Genomic DNA, 19,085 nt, shown 5'->3' on the forward strand with positions numbered 1-19,085 from the left:
AAATGAAAGCTCTAAATCTATGATTCTGAGAATGAATTTTGGCCCTTATAAATCAATGCTGATTTGGGGAATTCTAGTGGACTGTGTACAGCCATAGCATCTGAAAATATCCTATACACTGCACTGGTATCATAAGGGAAGTGTAACTTGCCAGGCAGAACATTAAGAAAGGAAGATAATGCAAATGCTACCTTTTTGGAGTTGTCAATGCAGGGTTCCCAGAAAAATGCAGATAAGAGGTTATGGGGCAAGGAAGAAATGGGTGAAAAGACTGTTGTTTGTCCTTCATTCTTGAAGAGAATCAAGAAGGTGATGCCATGACTTGCAAGTAAATTGGATTTAAGTGAGGAAGGATGTGCAAAGTCACCAGCCTTATTTTCTCCCCCAGAGCCATCTGGGTCCAGTAGCAAGATATAAATCAGGATAACTGGTCAGGTAAAAAGAAAATGATCATTAAAGCATCTACTTTAGACACTTAATTTTACAATAAATACAATGGGAATTTCCTTGAAGGCAAAAATATTTTCTTCTCTTATGGAAATAAAATGTCCTCCTTACTCTGTTTCTTTTTTTCCTTGATCAAAGTTCCCCTGTTATCAAGTATTTAAATATGCTTCTTCAATAAGTCTATGGATCGGGGCAGCTAGGTGGCTCAGTGGATAGAGCACTGGTCCTGAAGTCAGGAGTACCTGAGTTCAAATCTGCCCTCAGACTAAATGACACTTACTAGCTGTGTGACCCTGGGCAAGTCACTTAACCCTAGTTGCCCCCCCCCACAAAAAGTCTATGGATCTATGATTTCATGAATGTGAGCATTCCTTTCAACAATGAAGACCACAACCCATCCATTTAAATGTAGGTATACACTGGGGAAAAAAATTTCATCAAGCTATCACTGGCAAACTTTCAAGCATTTTCAAATAAATCACTTTAATGTGAAGAAAGTAGAAGTCTTTTTAGACTTTTTCAAACACAGAATCTGAAACCAACACCTTCAAATATACTTTATTCTTACCTCAGGAGCAAACATAGTCTCATAAGAAGGATTGTATTGGACTTCCTTAATGGCAGGATCAAGGTGTACTCCAGTCTCTACATCTTCCTAAAATAAACCAAACACATAAACTTTAAATATCTGGCAACTGTTTTATTACTTTCACTTGTATAAGCAGTGGTTTTAAATTCATGTCTAGTCGGTGGGTATGATAGCAATTTCTAAAAAAGCATTAAAACAACTAACATTTGTAAGATATGTATATATGTGTGTGGAAGTTCAAAAGACCAAGAAAAATAAGGGCAATGTTGGTAACATCATGTTACATTTTATATAAATAAGTACATATGCACATAAGTATAGACATGTATGTATACATACACGTACACACACAATATGCAGATATATGTATGCAATAAAGATTAATTATATACAACCTTCTTTTTCTGTTCTATATGGGAAGGTTCATATTTGTAATGTTTGTTAAATTCATAATTTTAAAAAATAAAAATAAATTCACAATCTTTTCTTCAGTCTTATTATCACAGCTATTTTATAAAATATGTTTAAAATTTCCAGCATATGATTAATAAAAATAAGTGTAGCAATTTTTGATGGTTAAAATGGCTCACAGAATCTGGCATGTTTTTCTTCTTTCAAAATAAATCTTTTTTTCTCCTAGTAAGTACAGAACATCCATACAAGTTAACACTGCTGGTGGTTTTAAATTAATTTAATAAGCTTTGATTCTTCCTTTTAGGAATTTCAAGTCAGTTCAGCCAAAAAAAATTCCAATTCTCAAACCATCTAATTCTCTACTTCCAAAATGATGCAATTAGACACCCTTAAATGAACAAACCACTTTTTGTGTAGCTAGGGAGAACAGGCAGTTTATGTCTTCTAGGAGTTACTAACTTGCCTAGATAGATAAGGCATATAAATAATCTGTAAATATAGGCATGGAAAAAAAAACAAACAAAAACTAGAGTAAGAAAATATATAAATTTTGGAAATGTGTGATACAGATTGTAAATACCTGATGAATTAAGAGAAGGGACAAATCAGCTTTTGGGAATTTTCTTATGATGTTCACGAGGAAGAGAATTTCATACCTCTGCTCTTCACACATTTATTAGGTATGTTCTCATTATTAATAGGTTGTGTGGGTAAAGTTCTAAACTTTCCTCTCTGGCTGCAGCTAATGGAGAGAACCTGATACAGGGCACCGATAGACACTTCCCCAAAGAAAGATACTACCAAAACATTCTCAGAGTAATAACTACATCTCTGAAACAACTTCTAAAAACAGCTACCTCCCTAGTGCCTCCATTCCCAAAACCATATATATGTCATATTACATTATAAAATACTGTATTTATATTTCCTGATTTGCTGGCCACATAAAGACTGAATTGGGGTAAGATATAGGAATCCTTTTCTAACGTAAGGAAAATAGCTTTTAAGCAACCTTTGCTGTCTGTATCCTGACCACCACCCCCATTTTCTCATACCCTTAGTCCCCCAGGACTCTGACCCTGGAAAGACTCTGGGTTCTGATAAGTCTTCCCTTATCTTGCCAAAAACCATGCTTCTATCTAATTTCTAGGCCACCATTTATAAACCATGTTGCCTGTAGTCTGGCCATCATTCTCATTCCCCCCCATCCCCCTCCATGGAATCTAGGAATACCACCTCCCTATCAAAACTTCCTCCTTTTTAGCTTCTCCCCCCCATTTTAGAATGTAATCTTGAGGGCAAGGACTTTTTTTAATTTTTTTAAGGTATTTGTATCCCTAGTGCTTAGCACAGTACCTGGCACACTCTAGACACTTAACGAATGTATGGTTTCTTCCTCCCTTAACTTCTCCAGGCAAAATATCCCCAGGTCCTTCAACCAATCCTTGTGTGACTTAAGATCAGTCACCATCCTAGTTGCCCCTCCTCTGGGCACTATTTGGCTCATCAGAGTCCTTTGTAAAGTGTGGCATCTAGAACTGAAGATACTTCAGATGATGACCAGATGCCTACTGGACATCTTGAATTGGATGTCTCCTTAAACCTCTTAAACTTAACATATCCAAAACAGAATTTATTACCTTTCCCTTCAAACCCTCCCCTCTTCCCAACTTCCCTATTATTGTGGAGGATATTACCATCCATCCTCCCATTCAACCAGTTCCTCAAACTAGGCATCATCCTTAATTCCTCATTCCCTCTTACCTCCCCACCCCTACTCCCATGCAACCTGCTGCCAATTCTTGTAGTTTCTACTTTCACAACAGCTATCACCTGTGTACCCTTTTCTCCACGCATACAGCAGCTACATCATTTCAGGCTGGAACTACTGCAATAGCTTTCTGGTTAGCATCCTTCAACTCTATCCCCAATCCAATCCATTCTCTACTCAGTTACTGAAGTGATTCATCTGAAGTACAGGCCTGAAGATGTTCCTCACCTATTCAATAAACTCCAGTGGCTCTCTATTACCTCCAGGACTAAAGATAAAAACCCTCTGGCTTTTAAAGACCTTCAGAACCTGGCCAGTTCCTACCTTCCTAGTCTTCTGACACTTTTTATTCACCTCCAATTTTTTTCTTTTTTCTTTTTTTGTGAGGCAATCAGGGTTAAGTGATTTGCCCAGGGTCACATAGATAGTAAGTGTCAAGTGTCTGAGGCCAGATTTGAACTCAGGTTTTCCTGAATTCAGGGCTGGTGCTCTACCCACTGCCCCATCTAGCTGCACACCTCCAAATTTTTTACAATCCAGCAGGACTGATTTCTTGCTGCTCCTCACACATAGCACTCTTATCCTGCAGTTCTGTCTTTTTACTGACCTAAAATACCAGCTTTGTCAGAAGATGTGGCATAAAAATTACTTTTTTCACTCATTTTCATTTAATAAAAAAAAACATTTTTACAATCATCACTATAAGCATGCCTAACTAGAATGAAATATTTACTTTTAAAAAGCTGCATACAAACCAACTCTTGGTAAAGTGAATACTTAAGAAATCCTTAGGGAAATAGTTTATTTAACAGAAGTCTGTGCTGAATTTTTTTAAATGGCTTTTTTTGGGGCTTTAATTTTCCCATCTGTAAAATGAGAGGGTTAGACTGGAAAGAGTTTGGAAAAGAAATGGGTAAAATCTAGAAGCAGGGCTGAATGAGAGAGTAAATATTCAGCTGCTGTTCCTGTAATGAAGAACATATAAATCAATGGGGACAATGCTAAGTTCTTTCCAGATCCAGTAGTATGCTTTCAAGAAATTAGTTGTTTTTTTTTAAAGTGATTATTTAGCAACCTTCATTTCTTTCCACAACTCTGGCAAAGGACACTGAAAGAGCCGGAATGCAAGGAAGGGAAGAATGACGAAATAACCTATAAATAAGAAGTCCCTAGGTGTTGAATTGACTGTGGTTAATTCTGAGAACAAGTGCCATGAGATCATTTAAACCAAATCTACATTAAGGGAAATGTTTTCTGATATTTCAGACCTTAGAGTAATGAAGAAGAAAAAAAAAAGCAGAGGAATGTTCTGTTGGGGGGAAACTATCTGGGGTGTAAAAGACATTGTACCAATTTATTCCTTGCCAATATGTTCATTTGCAACCAAAATAAAATTGTTCAAATGTCTGAGCTTACCTCAAATGACTTATCTGCTTCTGACAAACTCTTTCCTATTTTCCTATTATAATGTACATAAATGCTTAAGGCACAATGATTCTGACCAAATGTGAAGGTCATTATATAAAACATACAACACACAAAAACATAAAATAGTTAGCATTTTCTTTTCCAGAACCATATTATGAAGTTATTGCTTTTGTTTTAGTAAGCATAAATTCTAAATTCTAAAGTCTGTGTTTTGGAAGGTCTATTTTTGTCTAATTTCTTGTCCAGTGCCCTAAACCCCAGTCTTGGACCACCCCTATTTACATACTTTTTATTCCAACCATATTTTTAGAATTACTGCTCAAAAATTGTCAGTAATTCCTGATAGGCACTAAAACTACTTTATTCACAATTTAACTCCAACACACTTTTCTAACTTTACTTCATACTATTACCTATCTAGGTAAGTTCTCACCCAGCCAAACTGAATCCTGCTTTTGTGCCTTTCTTGCCCTCTACACTTCCACCTAATGCTCAGACATCCAGCTTAAATATTATCTCCTCTATGAAACTTTTTCCGATCCTTCTGGACAAAAAGAAAAACTTTCCTTCTTTTGAACTATCTTAGTGCTTTGTTCCTTTCTTATTGCACTTTCCTGCGATAGCTTGTATTGTAGTCATTTATGTACACATCTTAATCCCTTTACTAGACAACTACTTGGTTAAGCTCAGTGAGGGCAGAGAATGTATCTTATTCTTTGTATCTCCCCTACAGCATCTAGCACAATGCTTCTTGTGCACATGGTAGATGCTCAATAAACATGAATGCAAGTCAAGGAACAAAGCAGACCTATATCCCTTTGTAAATTCATCCCATGTAATTCTAACCTAGCATTTGGTAACACGAAAAAAAAATATCTCTTGTTTAGTACACTTCCCCAAAAGTTATTCCAGACCTCATTATTCTCTAAGCTCCCATTCTATCCTTCCATTCTCACTACTGTCAAATGGACTGAACCAACCTTACTTAAGCTGTGGATGGCTGAAGCTGAGTATAGCAGGCTAGAGACAGGAGAGTTAGGAATCAAAGAGAAGTTTAATTTCAAAGCGAAGAAAATGGCTTACAAGCAAAAAGGGGATCTAGACCCATGTGCCTGGGCCCTGCCCCTAGTGTGGTGACCCTGTTATGTTGTGGCTAAACCTCAATACTTAGTGGCTAAGCAGTGAACTGTAGCCCTGACAATGAAGGGTAACAGCAACAACGTGACAAGTTTGATTCACAGCATAGCTTCATGACCAGAACTTGTCTGTGCTTTTGTCCAGTGCTCATCCAAGCTCAGAAAACACCTAGTGCTGCTGGTCAAAGCAATACAATAATTATGTGATTTTGCCAGAGGGTGAGATCATCCAGAAAGGAGAACAAAGCATTGTTGTTGTGCCAAGCTCAAGGCACAGCTTGCTTGCTGTGCCTTAGCTCTGGAAAACAGGGTGTCTCCTAATATCTTGACACTACCAAAAATAAAAAGAAATGCCATCCTAAACTCATCTGTCTTTCTTTGTTCCCTCCAATATTGGGGTGGGGGAGGTATCTGGATTCTCTTCTCTAAAGCTAATCAATCCACTGCCCCTCCAGAATTCAGATAAACTTGCTCCTACATATGTGTTCTTCCTTTAGCCTCTCCCGACTGGCTTTCTCCAGCTCTTCAAATATGTAGAGTCAAGTCTGTTGCTCCCCTATTGACCTTCCTTTTTTTTTCACCATTAAACTTTCTAAACAGGTAGTATACACTTACTGTTTCAGTTTGCTCACTTTCTACTCTCTCCTTAACTCCCTGCCATCTGGTTTCTATAACTACTACTCTACTGAAATATCTCAGTCAGTTGGGTTTTTTTGCCCTTCTCATACATCTCATACATTTCCACTTCTATTATCTTCACTTGTGTGATCTCTTCATCTGGAATCCTTCTCCACTTCTTCAAATGTTACCCAATCCGTCTAGGACTACTCCAGCCCACATTAATCTCTCCTCTGGGATATCATAATCTGCCATACACTTTAGTATTTAATTATGTTATCAGTGATTCTCAAACTTTTTGACTTCAGAACTCCTTTTTACTCTTAAAATTACTGAGGAACACAAAGAGCTTTTGTATGAGTAATATCTATTGATATTTATCATATTAGAAATGAAAACATCACAGTATTATTATGAAAAGTTTTGACCTTGCAGAACCCCTGAAAGAATTTCAGTGATCCCCAGGGGTCTAAGCCCACACTTTGACTATTTCATGCCTCAGAGCAATGTTTCATAATTAGCCTGTAGCACCTTTAATTACATAGTTTGCTATTTTTAACTACGGTACATACAACAGTGTTTTTTCTAGATAAAAACATGACTATGTTCAAAAAAGATCACTATTTTTTCCTCCTTTGACCAGATGTATCTGGAGAAACTGCAAGTTGTAATTCCATAATTTAAATAAGCCTCAAAAACTTATTAGTTGTGTGACACTGGGCAAGTCACTTAAACTTTGTTTCTTCATTTTCCTCATCTGTAAAATGCAGATAATAGCACCTACCTTCCATCATGGTTGCGAGGATCAAATGAAATAATAATTGTAAAATACTTAGCACCTCCGAGTGCTATATAGATGTTAGTTATTATTATTATTATTGTATTAAATACTCTCTACCACCCAAGTCAGAACCATTAGAAGTTCATAAACAACCATTTTTTTTTATTCATAGATTATCATAGACGACCATAGACCACACCAGTCAGTGATGCCAGAGTAGTAGCTGTGTCAAGTTGGTGTCCAGGGGGAGCTAAGGGAAACTATGTTAACTTCTCCTTCTGGTGCTGTCTCAAAGTGTGGTCTAGCATGGATTGCATCAAGTGTTTTGACACTGAGGTTGTATCTTGTTTAATTGATGCAAGTCTTGTATCAAGCTTTTGTAAGTTGTTTTGGGTGGCTTTGAATGCATTGCAGATTGTTTCCTCTTTACCAAACTTTCCATAGCTTCCCCTAGTTTCAAAAACATGTGCTCTATTTTAAGGACTGAATTGGTTAAGATACCAATGGTGGGCTTCAGCAGTGGAGAGACACATTTGAATTTCTGTTAACAGGTTGTGAACATCACATTCTACAATGGCGGCAAGCTCATTGAACATTTTTCCATCCTGAGATCCCAAACAAGCGCTGGCACATCAATTTCTGTCTCGGCCATCAGTGCATCCTCCACTTTCTAGGGCTCAGGTCCAGGAAGCAGTGCATCTAAGCTTTCTCCTGTCACAGGCAAACTCTCCGCGTTCTGCTCCTCTTTCTTCTAAAACCCTTTTGGCTAGTCTGCTAGCTGGTTAAGTCAGAGGTCTAATCTCTTCATCACTTGGTGGGATCTCGAGCATTGCCATCTTTAATGGTTAAACAACAGCAAAGTTCAATCAAGGCAAGGATGGTGTCTACTCTTCTGTCCATCTATGGTTTTCCTAACAACTATGATTGTTCCTAACCGTACTTTTTAAAAATGGTTTTTGAACTAACACTATTACTTATCAACTCTATTCCAGAACATGACAGGGATTCTTAACCCGGGATCCAGGGGGTCCATGAACTTGGATGGGGAAAAAAAAATTACATCTTTACTTCATACAATTGGTTTCCTATGTATTGCTACATATTTTATGTATTTACAAACATCATTCTGAGAATAATATCTGATAACAATAGTTCATTTAAATAGCAGTTTAAGGTACACAAATTGCTTTGCAAATATCATCTCATTTTAATCTCCTAACAACTATTTACAGATGAGGAAACTGAGAACAGAAAGGCTAAGTGACTTGCCCAGGGTCATAAAGCTAGTAAGTGTCCGAGGTAGGTTTACTTTATCCATTCCATCAGCTAGTTTGCACACACACACACACACACACACACACACTCTTAAACCCTTGCTCTATGATGCAGAAATAGTGGCAGTGATGCAGTAAAAGGGACATTAACCAGGAGCCAGGAGACCTAAATCACAGTTCCAGCATTTTCACCTACAAGCTATATAAACTTCCTGGGCCTCACTTTTCTTATCAATAAAACAAAAGATCGTTTTAAATTCTAGAATCCTATGTCTCAAATAGGAATTTCCAACCTTTTTTGTGTCAGATTCCTTTAGAAATCTGCTGAAGCCTATGGAATCCTGCTCAGGAAAATGTGCCTGGTACATGGTAGGTGTTTAATAAATATTTACTGATTTTTAAAAACATAAAATAAAATACATATGATTATAAAGGAAACAGATCATGTTGAAACAGCTATCAAAATATTAAAAAATAAAAGTTTGCCCCCAGGTTAAGAACCTTTGTGTAAAATGTTATAAAACACATATGAAAATACAATTATGCTATTTTTCCCATTTCCTCATAAATGAAACAGAGAATTCAGATGTAATACACAACAAGGCAAAACAGTTGAAGTGCCTCAAGTTATGAGTACCTGACTTGTAAACATCATGTACATAGATCTGTCTGAGTTGTATACTCCCACCAAGTGAGGAGGCTTGGGCTCCTATTGTTGGCCAATCAATAAGAGCCAGAGCGATTCGGGCTTAAGGCATGGTCCATAAAAAAGAATCTAGCCCATAAAGCCCAAGGTATTATGCTAGGTTTCAGTGATCAAAATTTACATTCTTTTAAGCAGAGGACCCACAGATAAGGGTATGATTCCCTATGTGGACAGAGGGAGAAGAGGGAGGGAGGAAGGGAGGGGAAGGGAAGAAGGAAAGAAAGGAGGGAGGGAGGGAGGAATGAAGGAAGGAGGAAGGAAGGAAGGAAGGAAGGAAGGAAGGAAGGAAGGGAGGGAGGGAGGAGGGAGGAGTTGCACTGCCCAGCTGGAACTGTCTAGTTGGGTCCCCAGTGGGGCAGCTCCTACTACTCACAGGTTGTTTGTTCTTTGCTCTGGAAGTGGACCATGACATCAGGAAAGAGTTGTCATGACTTGCAAGTGAACTGGATTTAGATGAGGCAGGGATGTGCAAAGTCACCAACCTCACTCTCTCCTCCTGAGCATCTGGGTCCAGTGGAAAGACACAGATCAGGACTACAAGAGACGCCCCGGTTAGAGTGAGAGGCCTTGACCTTTCTAAGCTAACGTCTTTCCCAGGTCTTAGTTTATCTGAGTCAAAGCCCATTCAGTGATTAAGTCAGCTGGGAAACAAAACAAAGCAAAACAAAACAAAAACCAGGCAAAGAATGGCCTCTTTTACCTAGTCAAAAGTAAAGAAAAAAAATTCAATCTGGGAGGGGAAGATTCTTAGGGTTTCTGGTCAAAACAGAAACAATTGCTATTTTCACACTCACTCAGAGCCATCAGAATCCAAACAATTACCAAGTGAGGCTTGGGGCTGCATTGTTGGCCAATCAATGAGAACCAGGGTGATATGGGTTTAAGGACTGGTCCATAAAAAAGAAACCTAGCCCTTAAACCCCAAGGTATTTGGCTAAGTTTCAAATAGGGGGGAGAGGAGGGAAGGTGACTGGGAGAGGAGAAACAGGTGAGGGAGGGAGAAGAAGAGAAAGGGATGGAGAGAGGGAGGAAGAAGGAGAGAGGGGAAAGGGAGGGAAGAGGGTGGTGAGGGGAGAGATAGGAAGAGAGGAAAAAGGGAATGTAAAGTTCATTAAAAAAAGCAACACTAAAGTCAGGTCACGAGGGGCTTTAGATGCTGAAGAGGGCAATTTGCCTTTGCTCTTAGAGACTTGGTTAGTCAGACCTGAGCTTTAGGAAAAATGCCTCGGCAGCCAAGTGAGGGGGCTGGGGCTGAGGGGGGCTGGGCCTGGGTCGCAACAGCCTTGGTGAAGGATGGTTCCCAAATCTCCGGGCATCGAAAGACCAGGAGCCTCCCCCTCCGCAGACGAGGAAACAGAGTCAGTGAGTCAGTCAGTCAACACACAAAGATCAATCAACAAGCACAGATTAAGCCCTTGCTCGGACCCAGGCCCAGAGCTAAATGCTGGGCGCACAGCAAAGGCGAAGAGCACGGAGCGCCCTCAAGGAGCTCCCATTCGAAAGAGAAGGCGCCGTGCGAACACCTCTGTGCCCTCCTGAGCTCCCCAGAGCCGCCCCTCCCCAGCCCTACCCCTCCGCACCGGCGGACCCCGGGCCGAGCGGACCATTTCCGCCCCCAGACCCCGACCCCCCAGACTCGCCCCTCAGAGCCGAGAAAATACTCACCTTAACCGCCACCTCCGGCGCCGCGTCCACGGTCCCCACCAGAGAGAGATTGGCCGAAGGCGTCTTCGTCAGATGGATAAGGGAGTCGGCGGCGGGTAGGGAACAGCGTCCGGTCTCGTTGTCGGAGTCGGACTCGGACCCCGAGCCCGAGCCGTAGGAAGCTGCCAGGGCAGCGATGGCAGCAGACATGACTGCGGCTTCGACTCTCCCGGGGCAGCTCAGGCCTTGGCGGAAGAAAGAGCCGCGATCGGAAAGGTCCTAAAAACCTTTGGTCGCCCTCCAACCTCCTCAAAACTCGAATCTAAGCCAGTTCCAGGAGTTTCATATTACTGGTTATTTAATATTTGATCTATTTATAAAATACGAGGATCTTAAATTCAATCACTTAATGGGCGAAAGAAAAGAAACCTGGGTGTTTTTTTTATATCTTCCAGGACCATACCGGCTTAATTAAAAGACTACGAGTTCCGACAAGGGAGCTAAATACCAGTTCGCCATGCGGCGTCGCGTGAACAAAGCACCACGGGAGTTGTAGTCGTTCTTGACACCGCCCCTCAGTGGCTGGTTTCATTCAATTGGCTCTTGCCTTACCTTATTCCCTAGCCCATCCTCAGTTCTTTCTGGCCCCCTCCCCCAAACCGAGGATTGGATTATACCACGCAGTCTCTGGAAAAGGGGGTGGGGAAGCACGGCTTTCGTGCCATTAGGGTGTGTTGGGGGCTGGGTTTCCAGCATCCTCAAAGGGTACACCTGGGTACCGGAGCCCGAGGAGGAAATGGAGGGTCTTTTCACCCGAGCCCCCGCTGGGGGATAACCTCTCTAGTGGGAGGTTAGGGAAAGGAACTTGGAGTGGGCAAGGAGAGGGAGCATTGTTAGCCCCCCTATTTCATGCTCCCTTTTCTCTCTCCCGTTTGTGGAGCTCCGCGCGCTCTAGTTAGGGGGCGGGGTGGGGGGAGGGGGAGGTTCGCAGTGTTGTTCGCTCGTGCTTCTTGCACCGGGTTATTCCTGAAAGAGCCGGAGCTAGAATTATTGCAGGTTAAACGAAGCGAGGGGTGGGCCGGGTCGGGTCCGGCCCGGCTGGGTCGCTTGGAACAGGAATCCAAGGGGTTACCTCCCACCCACACCTCGAGCCGCTACCCACGGCCTTCGGAAGAATCGGCTGCAGAAGGAGTGGCAAGCAGCATCAGCCGGCATGAAGGAGGTGTAAGACAAGAGCTTCCCCCCGCACCCCGATTTTACGGTGAGTGTGTGAGAGTGTGTGTGTGTGTGTGTGTGTGTGTTGCCTATCCTTCCACGCCCCCGGAAAAACTGGATGGCTCAGTGTTGTAGCGCCCTCCCTCCGCCCGGTTGCCTATTCCCTTCTAGCTATCCCCCCATTCCTTCGGGTTCCTTTCCCCCACGCCTCCCACCCCTGCGCAGCTGGTTGCGGAGCAGGCGAGCTAGGCGTTTGTGCCTGTCTTGTGGTTGGTTGCTGGAATCGCCCTGTGGCGGCGGCTGGAGGGAGGTTGGGAGGGTGCGGGTGCAGGTCCCACCTGAGGGTGTCATTGCTGCTTTTCCTAGGACCTTCCTCCGGCTGTCACACCTTCTAGCTTTTGGCGAAGGCTCCACTTTAGGGGTCGTGCATTAACCCTCGTTCCTCGTTTGACTGTGAGTCTCCTCAAAAAGCAAGCGTGTGTGTGTGTGTGTGTGTGTGTGTGTGTGTGTGTGTACGCGCGTGTTTATGTCCAGCTGCTTTGCTCATTGCCTTTATCCCTTCATTTGAGGGGGAGGAGAAGTGGCGGCAGGGGCGGTAATGTTAACAGCCTTCGCTGCTGCTTCTGTCGTCTCTGTCACCTTGTACCTGTAAATGGGGTTCTGGCGAAGGCTTAAGAGGGGGAGAAGTTCCCTTTCTTGGGAAAACTCTCTCATTGCCCTACCTAGACAAATAATTCAGCTAAGAAGAATTAAGTGCTCCTGTCTTATTATTCTATATCCGTCTCCCTACTCGTGGTACAAAATGCTCCCTGGCTTCAGAAATCTCACGACTCTTGCACTTGCTGCTTTGCCAGCAGAGCAGGGCTTGAAAACGATGCCGATCCAAACAAATTCGACTTGTCTTTTAAGCAGTTCACACATTCCTTCCTATATAACGCATTGTATTTGATGCGATTGAGCTTAATTCATTTGCTACATAAGATCTGCGTTGTGAGTTGTATTTTAATGCTCCTTTTGGTGATATGGCATGCGAGTTTTCATTGGCTTCTTTGAAACATCTAATTGTCTTAAACACACTTGTATATTATGTTTCTAATTGTTAATAGCATAGTGTTTAACAAGAGCGAGTCATTCTTTAATGAGAATGCAGTCTTTGGGTTAAGATACAAATTTTTTCGGGGCGGGGAGTGATTTCCAACGTAGTGTGAATAAAACACCTACAATGTAAATTTCTCAAATTGCTATAAAGGAAAATTTGGTATTTTCCATTTTAAGAACTTTGCTTAATTTTCAGTAATTGAATGTTCACGGTAGCTAATAATTTCAGCCTTCCTTGAAATTCTATTTTTTTGAAAGAAAAGGAGGATTAAGAAAGGATTGTAATGCTGTATTGATTATTTCATACTATTTAAAATTTTATTTTGGTTGTAATCATTCTCTTTTATATAGAATTTTCTCTTTTTTTTCTTATATCTGTTCACAGTTAATGATACATTTAAAAGATATGAACATTTAAAGGATATCTTTAAAAGATGAAATAGTTTTTCAAAATCGAAGAAACGTATTTTAATCATTATCGTTGGTGATGTCTTAATCATTGTGAGAATCAGTTCTATATATCTCTGACTTTTAAAGAAAAAGGTACCAAAACTAAGTACTTTGTTGTGTGATTGCAGCTCCTCCTTAGCTTTTCTGTGTGCCTAGGCATTAAGTTTATTATTAACACTTTTGACTGAGCTGAATTGAGTATAGATAGGCATTGTCAATTGATACTGAGATACATACAGTAACTGTTTCATAATAGAGGGAGTACATGCAATAGCAAGATAAAGAGTTGTGTTATCTGAGGGAATGTGATGTTAGGGCGCTTGCTGTAGGAGATGGTGTATTATGAGATTTAGGTCTGGGAGATTTATATGGACCTGTCTGTGCTTCGATTTCTCTGCAAAATGGGGTTAATACCTATTTCATAAGAATCTTATAAGGCATAAATATGATATTGCTTTTAAAGTATTTAAAAGATTTTAGGTTGAATAGGAATGCAAATTGCTCAAATACATAGAAAATGAAAATTGAATTAGACTTTATCATGATGACTGATTAATTTATTCTGTACTTTGTGTTGGGAAGGTAAAGCTCTAATGAGAAAAATATTTTTATCTGACTTAAAATTGATTATTCTAGTAAAATTGATTATTCTAGTGTTGAACATATATTTTTAAAAATCCCTTAAATCTGAGGGAATGCTTAAAGACCCTTGGATAAAGTATGCATAAAGACCCTTGGATAAAGTATGCATAAAAGCTTTATTTCAATTCAATGAAGTGCCTACAGAAAATATCAAGACCTTTCCCCTGCCCTTCAGAAACTAGCAGGTGAGAGATAACCTATAAAGAGGACCTGTCAGTTGAAAGGTGGGATAGTTACTTTGTTTATTATTGAAGCTTAGGAATTAGTCATTGTGTTCAGGGGCATAATGTATTTCTGTTGATCAAAACTATATTTAACCATGCATCTTGTTTTAAAGTGGGGGTAATTTGAAATAGCCTGTTGTTTGAATTCTTTATGACCTGATAGCTTGTATCTCATTATTTCCTATTTAGGAAGTTTGACCTGTTTACATTAAACAATAACTTTGTTGCTATTTCACGTTTAAAAAGACTAGAAGAATCACCTCCCCCCCCAATTTTCATATTTAGTGATGTCAGTAGGAAGCATTATACTTTTTGGATTATGTGAATGACTTGGTTATGTGGATGCCCAAGTTCTTAGGCTATTAAAGGTTGTTTTAAAACAGTTATGAGCTTTTTAATTGTTTATTTCATTGTGAATTCATTTGATTATTGTTGAGATTATTCAGTAAAAGAATTACAAATAAAAGTAACAGCCATACTGTTAATTAAAGAGAGGACAAATCAAATTAAACAGTCACTATGTGATTTCTGTGCCGAGCTGTATCTAGAGGAAATATATCCACTGCATCAAAAAAGAATTATTAGACATTTTAAATAAAGCAAATGAAATGGATTTGCTTTTACATAAATCTATTTAAATCCTAAGGGTTAAATCATGACCTAGAAACAACAGAGCTTTATCTAGAATCTATATTTTTAAAAACTGAATTAGCCATTCAGATATAGTTCAGAACTTTTACATTCCGTTTTCTTAGTCTGTCAGTAGGTAATGAATGTATTATAAATTAGCATCATTTTACCTTTGAAATTATGTTTTAAATTTTTCTCAAATGTTTTCTTCACAAATCTCAAGTTTTTCTTATCCTTTTTTATGAAAAAAATACAGATTTAAAATTATTTCTTAGTCTTTTTTATTTAAAAAAAACCTACATACTTAGTATAGAGCAAAGGTAAAACATAATATCTCATTTTAAGAGATAATTCAATTTTCCAGACTAGCATACTTTTCCACTTGGAAGTACTTTGATTTATTTTAGAGAGGTGCTAATGAAAAGCTAAATCATATTAAGTGTACTAGGAAAGCTTTTTCTTTTAAAGGAATCCTAATGTGAATCTTTTATAAAGCCAAATATCCTCTTGTGTTATGAATCATCACCTCTAATTAACTGAAATTTGATCTTTCCTCCTTTCACAGCTAATTTCATAGAAAAACCTGTCACTATTCCCTGCCACTATTTTATAACTTTCCACTTGCCTTTTTCTTTTCTTTATTTATGACTTTTGCTTTTTATCACGTTTGTTTCCCACTATATCCTTCTCCCTTCTTTTATTAAGCAAGCCTTTAATTGTAACAAATTTAAATTAAAATAAAGTTCAGCAAAGCCAGGCAACCCATAAACTGTGTCTGACAGCATGTGCAGCATTCCATGCCCACAATCCCCCACCTCTTCTGTGAAAGGAGATTAATTTTCTGATTTCTTCAATGGAGCCAACCTTGAACATTTTAACTATTCATTGTTCAGTTTCAGTCTATTGTTCTTTCCATTTATAGTGATGCTTAATTTCAGTCCATTGTTCATTCAGTTATACTGATCACTTTCAGCCCATTGTTCTCTCCATTTACACTGGATAGCCATATATGTTATTTTCCTTGTTCTGCTTACTCCTTTTTGCATCAGTTCATATGAGTTTTCCCATGTAGAATATGAACAAAAGTTCTTAAAGGAGTTGTAGAATATTAGTAGCTATATGAAGGATTGATCCAAATTATCAGTAATAAAGGAAATGCAAATTAAAACAGTTCTGAAATCTCACACATAGCAAATTGGCAAAGATGGCAAAAATGGAAATAATCAGTTTAGGAGGGGCTGCAAGAAGACAAGCACATTGATAATAACAGTCATTTGTATAGCACTTTAAAGATTGCAAACCACTTCCAAATATGATCTCATTTTATACAACAATCCAGGGAGGTAGCTCTCTATGCACTGGACCACTTAGCTTCCAAATTAATACACTGTTGGTTAAGCAGTCCAAAAATTCTGGAAAATGATTTGGAATTTTATGAAAAAGTAACTTAAGATATCTATATCTTTTGATCCAGAGGTTTCACTGTTAGGCATGTACCACAAAGTGATTAAAGTAAAAAAGACATGCTCACATACTGCAGAGTAGTCATAGCAGGACTTTTTGTGGTACCAAAGAACTGGAAACAAAAAATATGCTGTAATATTTGGGATTAGGGATTTATTAAACAAATTGTGGTACATGAATGTAATGGAATATTATTGTCCAATAAGAAACATTGAATATCAGAAATTAAGAGAAATATGGGAAAATTTCTATGAACCTATTGGATTCTCAACCCCATACATACTGACTTTGATCCGTACCACTAGATTGAAGCTCCAAGGTGTCTGTCTGTCTGTCTCTCTCTGTCTCTCTAATGGCCTTTCCTCTGTCCCACTTCTTCTTCTCTCTACACTGTTGATCACTACCTCCATCTGGATATACTGTCTTCCCCTGGGTTTTCATGATGTTACTGTATTGTCATTGTCTTAACTGTTTTGATCTTCTTTGTAGGATCATTATCCATCTCCCAACACTTAAGTATGAGGATCTCTTTAATTCTTGTAGGTTCAACTCTTATCTCTGTGCAGGTGACTTCTAAGTCTTATTTGCTGCTCATTTCTTTCTTTCTTCCCTACCCCCCCTTATCTCTGTGAAGGAGACTGACCTTTGCATTGGAAATAGTAAAACAATAAAGGCCAGCATGGAAAGTTGATATCCAAGATAAGTACTAAAAGATGGGCAGATATAATTTCCAAGACACTGTCAGTGATTTTTTAAAAAAATGGTGAATAATGGCAGAGATACCACAGGGCTTGAGTAGGTCAGATATCCTGATTTTTAAAAAAATGGGGGAGGAGGAAGGAAACAGAATCTTAGAACTATAAGCAAATGAGCCTGGCTTTGATTTCTGGGAAAATTTTAGAATGGATCATTAAGGAGATGATTGATGAATGTCTAGAAAAGGAAGTGGTGATTACAAAGAATCAGCACAGCTTCATCAAGAACAGGTTATAACAGACAAAACTTATCTCCTTCTTGGCAGGGTTAATGAACTGGTAAGTCAGTGGAGTGCTAGGCAGTGTTCTCAGATTTTTGCGAAGTATTTGATAAAATAACTCATACTATTTTAGTGGAAAAGGTAAAGAGATGTAGACTAAAGGATATCATATTTAAATGAGTATGGGACCGGTTGAATTGATGGACTCAACTTGGACTTGTTAATTGTTCAAAGTCCACTTGGTAGGAGGTGTTCCATGGAGTGCCTAAGTGCTTTGTACTTGGCCTGTGCTATTTAAAATCTGAACATTGCCTTGGATACAAGCATTGACAGCATCTCTATCAAGTGTATGGGTGACACAAAGCTAGGAAGGATAGGAAACACTGGGTTGGTGACAGAGTAAGGTTCTAATAAGATACTGGGTAAATCATAACATTGGATTAAATCAAAGAGATGAAATTTAGTAGAGATAAATATAAAGTCTTACACTTTGATTAAATGATTCAGTTTCATAAGCATTAGATGGGGGAAGCATGACTACATAGCAATTTTTCTGAAAAAAAATCTTGATGTTTTAATGGACTATATACTCAGTATAGCAAAACAAAAGTCAACAAACAAACAAAAAACCCCCATCTTATCAAGATACAGCTTCTAGGCTTCCTATCCCCTTCAGGATCAAATACAAGATGCAAAAACCCCTTCATAACCTGTCCCCTCTCCCCCAACTTTTTCAGTACTCTTACACCTTACATCCCCTGCTCCCCAGCAACATACTCCCATCCACTTGCACTGGCCTCCTTGAACAAGACACTCCATCTTTTGGCTTTGGGCATTTTCTGTGGCCGTCTTCCATGTCTGGAATGCTGTCCCTCATCTCTACCTGCTGGCTTTCTTCATGTTCCAGCTAAAATCACACCTTCTACAAGAAACCTTTCCCAATCCCTGTTAATTCTAGTGTCTTTCCGCTATTGATTATTTCCTCTATATCTTGAATATAGCTTGTTTGTATGTTATTTGTTTCCTTGTTGTTTCCCCCATTAGATTGTGAGCTTCTCAAGAGGAAGAACTGTCATTTGTTATTCTTTGTATCCCTAGTCCTCAGCACACTGCCAGGCACATAGTAGACACTTAATAAATGGTAATTGACTGAATAAGAAAGTTCTAGTCCCTTTGTAGTCTTTCATGGTTGCCTCCATATAAAGAGTATGGTCTTCAGTTCTCAGTGCTGAAATTTAGAAAGAACATTAGGAAACTGGAGAGTACCCAAAGAAAGGCAACAAGGATGGTAGGATGGTGAAGGGCTTTGAGTCCATATCATGTGAAGAATGTTTAGTTTGGAAAAGAGATGATTAAGGAGATATGATATTGGTCATTAAGTCTTTAAAGGGTTGGCAGGTAAAAGAGCGATCAGATTTGTATTGTGTTGGTCTCAGAAGGTATAGATCCAGGAGGTATGGTTAGAAATTAATTAAGTCGGGACAGCTAGGTGGTGCAGTGGATAGAGCACTGGCCCTGAAGTCAGGAGGACCTGAGTTCAAATCTGGCCTCATACCAAATACTTGACACTAGCTGTGT

The 19,085-nt window shown here is 39.3% G+C and overlaps 2 protein-coding genes across 7 annotated transcripts in view; one reads left to right on the forward strand and one right to left on the reverse strand.

Moving 5' to 3' along the window:
- The window catches only part of CDC40 (cell division cycle 40), a 53,794-nt gene extending 42,578 nt beyond the window's left edge, over positions 1-11,216 (reverse strand). The window contains exons 1-2 of the mRNA XM_021008065.2: positions 10,830-11,216; positions 1,016-1,102 (exon numbers count right to left, since the gene is read on the reverse strand). Of these exons, the coding sequence (XP_020863724.1) occupies positions 1,016-1,102; positions 10,830-11,018 (276 nt within the window). The 5' untranslated portion in view covers positions 11,019-11,216. The remainder of the gene's footprint in view (positions 1-1,015; positions 1,103-10,829) is intronic.
- Positions 11,217-11,289: 73 nt separating this feature from the next.
- The window catches only part of WASF1 (WASP family member 1), a 129,728-nt gene continuing 121,932 nt past the window's right edge, over positions 11,290-19,085 (forward strand). The window contains exon 1 of one of the 6 annotated variants that reach the window (XM_021008070.2): positions 11,290-12,069. The gene's annotated coding sequence lies outside the window, so the exon portion shown is untranslated. Of the gene's footprint in view, positions 12,070-12,276; positions 12,477-19,085 lie in introns of those variants that run through there. The other 5 variants (XM_021008069.2, XM_021008068.2, XM_021008066.2 and 2 more) reach the window with 5 other exon arrangements.

The sequence above is a fragment of the Phascolarctos cinereus genome, unplaced genomic scaffold, assembly GCF_003287225.1.
Source record: "Phascolarctos cinereus isolate Bilbo 61053 unplaced genomic scaffold, phaCin_HiC Scaffold_5;HRSCAF=322, whole genome shotgun sequence".
Classification (NCBI taxonomy): Eukaryota; Metazoa; Chordata; class Mammalia; order Diprotodontia; family Phascolarctidae; genus Phascolarctos; species Phascolarctos cinereus.